This window comes from Nansenia antarctica (genome assembly GCF_963989245.1).
Source record: "Nansenia antarctica genome assembly, chromosome: 18".
NCBI classification, from domain to species: domain Eukaryota; kingdom Metazoa; phylum Chordata; class Actinopteri; order Argentiniformes; family Microstomatidae; genus Nansenia; species Nansenia antarctica.
The window spans coordinates 8,451,991-8,459,490 of NC_137691.1; the positions used below are offsets into that span (position 1 = coordinate 8,451,991).

Here is a 7,500-nt window from a genome sequence, read left to right on the forward strand (position 1 = left end):
AGCAGCACCAGGAACAGTGTGATGGTATGTGTGTGTGTGCGTGTGTGTGTGTGTGTGTGTGTGTGTGTGTGTGTGTGTGTGTGTGTGGACTCACTGCGGTAGTGGAAGACCAGCTGCTGCAGGCTGCTGAACTGCGTCCGCGAGGTGATGTAGAACCCTCCGCTGTCCAGCTTCCTGATCTTATAGTGTTTGACGTTCAAGCCTTTAGTGTTGTCATAGTCCAGCACAGACAGACAGTATGCTCCTGTACCAGAGAGAGAGAGAGAGAGACAGGTCAGATAGACAGACAGAAAGACAGACAGACAGTACGCTCCTGTACCAGGGAGAGAGAGAGAGAGAGAGAGAGAGAGAGAGAGAGAGAGAGAGAGAGAGAGAGAGAGAGAGACAGACAGACAGGTCAGATAGACAGACAGACAATACGATCCTGTATTAGAGAGAGATAGACTGACGGGTCAAATACATAGACAGATAGGTCAGAGAGACAGACAGACAGACAGGCAGGCCAGACAGACAGACAGTACACTCCTGTACCAGAGAGAGATAGACAGACAGGTCAGACAGACAAACAGACAAACAGGCCAGACAGACAGACAGACAGACAGACAGGCAGACAGACAGTACACTCCTGTACCAGAGAGAGATAGACAGACAGACAGGTCAGATAGACAGACCGATAGGCGGGTCAGAAAGGTTAGAGAGACAGACAGACAGACTGACAGACAGGCCATAGATAATAAGACATTTAGATATTTGTCTTTATACAACATCTGTCGCTCCATATCTATCAGTACACTGCCTGTATCCACGAACCTCTTCTCGCTGACATTTATTAAAAAAGAAATACTCCCACACACACTCTTTGCCACTGCAAGATTATATGTTCATGTTTTGGTCTGTGACGTTCTTCGTTTTAATCCCGTGTTCCCAGCAGCACCAGGAACAGTGTGGTGTGGTGGAGTGTGTGTGTGTGTGTGTGTGTGTGTGTGTGTGTGTGTGTGTGCGTGTGCGTGTGCGTGTGCGTGTGCGCGTGCGCAGCTTCTCTCCTCCAGTCTTCTCAGTACTCAGGCTGTCACTGAAGAGTGCATCCCCCCCAACGCGCCGCCATACCTCCACTTGGAATGACACTCCTACCAGACTCCAGTGTACCTCCTACATGGTAACTCACAGCAGTGGAGGCTGGTGGATACAGCTTGCCGTAGACGATACACCCTAAACACACACTCTCACAGTGAACACTCCACACGCCCCGGAGAACGAACCCCATAACATCAGCCGTGGAAACTACCCTACAGCATGAACCTTACACTTGAACCCTCTCCCTGGCCCCCTCTCCTTCATGTGTGCGTGTGTGTGTGTGTGTGTGTGTGTGGGTGGGTGGGTGGTAGGCAGAGATTTATAGCTGGGGGGGGTAACACAGCACCCTCTCACTCTCTCACTCTGATTGACCTACATCTGCCTCCTGTGTGACTCACCCCCCTCCCCCTCCCTCCTCTGTCGCTCCATTCACAAGCTCCTGTCCTGCCCTCTACCTACCCGCGTCACTGGGACAGAGAGGCAGGACGCACTGGCTTACAGATCCATACCCACAGAGCCCACTCACGTGGAAGTTAAGATTAAGTGTCAAAAAATGTAAAACAGCAGGGGGACTTCACACCAATATATCTATACAACACTTTACTAATACTGGGTAGCCTCCCTTTGCTCTCAAAACAGCCTCAATTCTTCATGGCATTGATTCCACAAGATGTTGGAAAAACATTCCTTTGAGATTCTGGTCCATGATGACATGATAGCGTCACGCAATTCCTGCAGATTTTTCAGGTGCACTTTTCAAGCTGTGAATCTCCCGTTCTACCACATCCCAAAGGTGTTCTATTGGATTCAGAGGAATTGGATTCAGGCCACTGAAGAACACTGAACTCATTGTCATGTTCATGAAACCAGTTTGAGACGACTTTTGCTTTGTGACATTGTGCATTATCATGCTGGAAGTATGACCATTAGAAGATGGGTACAATGTGGCCATGAAGGGATGCACATGGTCAGCAACAATATTCAAATAGGCTGTGGCATTCAAGCGATGATTGATTGATTGATTTATTTATTGAATTAACAGGCCCAAAGTGTGTATACACTCACTGAACACTTTATTAGGAACACCCGTACACCTTCTCCCGTTCTACCACATCCCTAAGGTGTGGGGAATGTATATACGTATATATATGTTACGGTACATGTGGGAAAACTAGGATTAGGGTTAGGTGCTACGTCCACTTGGTACATGCTGGCATGTCTAACCCTAACCCCTAATCCTAACCCTAACCCTAGTTTTCCCACATGTACCGTATTCCCACATGTACCGTAACATATACATATATATATATAGACTATATATGTATATATACATTCTAGTGGGTGTTCCGTGTGTTCTCACCTTTCGTGGTCTCGCTCTCCCTGACCAGGAAGGTTCCCCGTCGGTTCTGTAAACTCAGAAGCAGCCTCTCCGAATCGCGCCGAGTGATCTTCCCAAAATACCACCTGGAGAAGTGGGACAGGGTGGTCAGGAGGGAGGGAGGGCTGCTCAGCGCCATACGTCTGGCCTGGTGCCAAGTGCTGAAGCATATATCTGGGAGTAGGGTGGGGGGTGTAGGGTGGCCTTGGTACACAGCATAGACGGTACTGTATACATGTGTTGGTCCTGAGTCATTAAAGCGTAGAAGCCCGGAGGACGGGGCTCATTGTAACGCATGTGACGGAATAAGGAATGGTTTTAAACACACGTGTTGTATACCACTCCTCATTCCGTCCCATGCATTACAATGAGCCCTGTCCTCCGATTTTTCTACCTCCGCCAGCCTCCCCTGAGTTATACTGTAGGACCTAGTTAACACAATCGTTGTTGCACTGTGCAAGCAAGTGCTTGCCTAGTGGTGATTTTAGGATTGACTGTGTGTACCCTTGTCTAAATGTAAGGGGTATGGTATGTGGACGGTGGGTGGGGGGAATATCCCTTATTTTTGGGGAAAATATCCCTTATTTTCAAATCTCAATGTTGACAGGTATGGTCGTACGCATACATGGAGAGTGATGTCACGCTGGACGCCATGTTTCTGGCTCTCACCATTACTTTTGAGTTTCTGTCGATAACGCTGTGGACTGCTATGTGACGATACTACCCCCAGGGGGCACTCTCCTGGCTGCCACTGAGTCATGTAAAATCATTATAATACTTCTGGGTTCAAACTGTGGTGGCATAAATCTCTCTGTCTGTCACCCTGGGTTAGCGCTGGGTGTTTCATAATCACACGAAGAGAGAGGGAGAGAGAGAGAGAGAGGCCCCCCCTGGTTGCTGTCGTCTGTCATTTTGGTCCATATGGAGAGACTCTCTGTGTGATTATGAAATACCCAGAGCCACACACAGAGAGAGAGAGAGAGAGAGAGAGAGAGAGAGAGAGAGAGACAGAGAGGTTTGAAAGAAAAGATGATGTACTCTTCAGCTTGGATGGAGTCAGACGGGGCCACATAGTTGCTGGGGATGTAACCACTCTCTCCTGTCGTCAGAGACCGAGCCAGCCACCAGTCTCCTTCCCTACAGCCCGGAGAGAGAGAGAGAGAGAGAGAGAGAGAGAGAGAGAGAGAGAGAGAGAGAGAGAGAGAGAGAGAGAGAGAGGGGGAAGGGGAGGCAGGAGAGAGAGAAAGAGGAGGGGGGGACAGAGAGAGAGAGAGAGAGAGAGAGAGAGAGAGAGAGAGAGAGAGAGAGAAAGAGGAGGGCGAGGCAGGGGGAGAGAGAGAGAGAGAAAGACAGATGGGGTGAGAGAAAGAAAGAGAGGGGGGCGGAGATGGGATGGGGGGGATAAAGAAAACAACAATGTTGAGAAGATATTGAGTGGCCCTCCATGACCCTTCATGACCCCTCCATGACCCTTCATGACCCTCCATGACCCTTCATGACCCCTCCATGACCCTTCATGACCCTTCCTGACCCTCCCTCCATGAGTTCATCCACAGGACAAGCAAATGTCTTTTTCCCCAGTGGGGCCACCCCAGGCCTAAGCTCACTAACGGCCAGCTGGTGCTCATAGCCCGGTGCTTCCATACTAGTGAACAAGCCCCATACTAGTGAACAAGCCTGTTCACAGCTGGGTTTTCTAGTCCCCGCTCCTTAGTGTGTTTACATACAGATCGCGTGGTGGCTAACTCAAGAGACACTAGCATAACATTTCAGATCCGTCACTTTCCCAACAGGTTCTGGTAAAATTTTAATCAATTTCGATTGTGTCGTTACAGCTAACTTGGATGATGCTTGCCACCCCCTCCAAATTGACTAGCCAACTAAAAGCACTTGGTTGAAAAGAATATCGCACCCTCTATCCAAAACGTGTGCCCTTTAGCTCTGTTAGCCTCACTGTGGACAGCAACAACAACAGCAACAACAACAACAACAACAACAACAACAACAACAACAACAACATAGCAACACCGTACACTGTGCAGAAAACCCTTTGACCAGAGAGCACACTGTCCAAAGAGCACCTCGATGTACAGAAAGGCCGCGAGAAGAGACAGCAGTTGAACTGACAGAGGAGGGAAGTTTAAACCATCTAGACAGGTGAGAGACAGACTTCTGGACAGGTGAGACACAGTAGTCTAGACAGGAGAGAGAGACAGATGTCTAGACAGGTGAGACAGACGTCTAGACAGGAGAGAGACAGACGTTTAGACAGCTGAGACAGACGTCTAGACAGGTGAGGGACAGACGTCTAGACAGGTGAGAGATGGACGTCTAGACAGGTGAGAGAGACAGACATCTAGACAGGAGAGAGACGGACGTCTAGACAGGAGAGAGAGACAGATGTCTAAACAAAAGAGAGACAGACAGGTGAGAGACAGATGTCTAGACAGGAGAGAGACAGACCTCTAGACAGGAGAGAGACAGACCTCTAGACAGGAGAGAGACGGACGTCTAGACAGGAGAGAGACAGACGTCTAGACAGGAGAGAGACAGACGTCTAGACAGGAGAGAGACAGACGTCTAGACAGGAGAGAGATAGACGTCTAGACAGGTGAGAGAGACAGACGTCTAGACAGGTAAGAGAGACAGACGTCTAGACAGGTAAGAGAGACAGATGTCTAAACCAAAGAGAGACAGACAGGTGAGAGACGGACGTCTAGACAGGTGAGAGACAGACGTCTAGACAGGAGAGAGACAGACGTCTAGACAGGAGAGAGACAGACGTCTAGACAGGAGAGAGACAGACGTCTAGACAGGTGAGGGAGAGACGTCTAGACAGGTGAGAGGCGGAAGAGAGTGGCAGAGGAGAGAGGTTTGGACTGTTACTGACCTGAAGCTGTACTTTCTCCTAAGAGAAACCATGAAGCATGAGAGAGATATAACAGACACAGAGAGAGAGAGAGAGAGATATAACAGAGACAGCAGAAAACATCAACACCAGCAGCAGAGAGAAGCAGCAGTCACATCATTAGATCTGTAGCCAAGCCAGACCACTGGAGCAGCACGGCAGACATACAGCAGAGTTCTGACCATCTGCACTGTGTGTGTGTGTGTGTGTGTGTGTGTGTGTGTGTGTGTATGGGTAAATGTTAGTTTGGCTGTGTGGTCGGTTGATGTAAGTGAGTGTGTATTACAAGTATGTGCATGTAATCACAAGGAGATGTTAGACAAGACGACAGACAACAACGCCCGTCTCCTTACGTGTTGTTGACGATCTGCAGTCGCTCGCCTTTCTTGAAGGTCAGATCTGACGCTGTCCGAGACTCGTAGTCGTACAGCGCTACGAATGTAGTGACACCTCCTATAAACACACACACACACACACACACACAGACACAGAGACAGACACAGACACAGACACAGACACAGACACAGACACAGACACAGACACAGACACAGACACAGACACAGACACAGACACAGACACACACATACACATACACATACACATACACACACACACACACACACACACACAAACACACAGTTGAGAAACAGAACATTTCATACATTTCAATAGTGTTCGCATGGTTTACTTAAACTCTGTTACAGACCAGGTACACTGAGAATCAATCTGTACTGTATTCAGAGCTATGTTTTGCTCAGTTCGGCACTATTTCCTGTGGAGAGCTATTGACAGCCAGGATAGTCCAGCCCAGTAGCTCCTCCCACCCCCAGTAGCTCCACCCTCCTGGTAGCTCTAACGGTAACCCATCATTGATTAGCTGTTTCATACCTGACCTGAGAGCGCTCTAGCCAATCATTGATAAGCTCATTAGTGACACGGGCCGGTGGAAACACCCTCTGACAGGACGACAGCGACATAGAGGCTGAGCGACCCGTCATTTTGTCTAAACACATCAGTGTCTGACGCCTCGCACAGAAACCTGGACATGATGACACAGTCAGCGGGCTGTTGGATTGGACCCTGAATGAAGTCAAAAAGAGCCCACTTCCTGGACCGGGAAGACCTGTACGATACGACCTCACGACAGGTGAACCTCACTCCCGCACGAGGCACAGAGCCTTAACCGACCGACAGTCAGTTTGGCCGGGGGTCGCACTAGCTGTCGTAAGATGCCACCGACGCTGTCAACAGACAACACTCTGATTCAGGGTGACGTTGGTCACAGTGACAGTGTGACAATGTCCTCCCCCCCCCCCCCCCCTGCACTGTCCTGGAGGGTCCTGTCCTCTGCAGTGCTGTGTGTCTCTCTGACCTACGTTGCCACGGTTACAGCCCTAGCGACAGCCCCAGCCTTCAGCCTATCCACACATGGTTATCATGTTCCTTTTGGTTTTGGGGAAGTTTACAACATTAGTCTACAGTACTTCCCCCTCCCCCCCTCCCCCCCTCCCCTCCCCCGACCATGACTGGAAGAATGAAGAGAATGAAGAATTACCACCACCCGAGGTTCACTGGAAGAATGAACTTCCAGTTCCTTTAATGTCACGTCAGCCTAACAGGATATTGTTCCACAGTGGGAAACACCTGAGACTCAACAAGTGTATCCATTACAACATACTCTCATCAAACAGTCCCCCCCCCCGCCCCCCCCTCCCCAAACAGACCTCCCCAAACAGACCACCCCGCCCCCACCCCCCCCAGTCCCTTCCCCCACACGCCTCCTACCTGCCAGGGGTCCCCTCTGCGGCGAGGTGATACTCGCGCCCGTGTGGTCGACCCCCCCGAACAGCGCCATCTCGGGGGTGTTGGTGGGGGCGTGATGGTGCTGGTGGCCCCGCCTAGCCCCGCCCACCGCCGGGCTCCTATTGGGCGTCTGGGTCTGCTGGGCGGGGCCGAGGTGGTGGAGGTGGCCGCCGTCTGAGCCCGTGCCGATGGTGCCGTCGAGGCTGAGCGAGCGCTGGCCCGGCTCCTTGGGCTTGCTCTTACCTGCCCCCATGGCCACACCTGAGGGAGGGGGAGGAGAATCTCTTTTTTTTAAAACAGCCAACATAATCAACACAGAAACTGCCACAACTCAGGG

At 50.5% G+C, this 7,500-nt stretch overlaps 1 protein-coding gene across 1 annotated transcript in view; it reads right to left on the reverse strand.

Moving 5' to 3' along the window:
• LOC308173145 (proto-oncogene tyrosine-protein kinase Src-like) overlaps positions 1-7,416 on the reverse strand; it is a gene marked incomplete at both ends in the record, with an annotated part of 12,296 nt that extends 4,880 nt beyond the window's left edge. The window contains 5 exons of the mRNA XM_080548120.1: positions 95-244; positions 2,435-2,538; positions 3,491-3,589; positions 5,714-5,813; positions 7,146-7,416. Of these exons, the coding sequence (XP_080404246.1) occupies positions 95-244; positions 2,435-2,538; positions 3,491-3,589; positions 5,714-5,813; positions 7,146-7,416 (724 nt within the window). The remainder of the gene's footprint in view (positions 1-94; positions 245-2,434; positions 2,539-3,490; positions 3,590-5,713; positions 5,814-7,145) is intronic.
• Between the last annotated feature and the right edge of the window lie 84 nt (positions 7,417-7,500).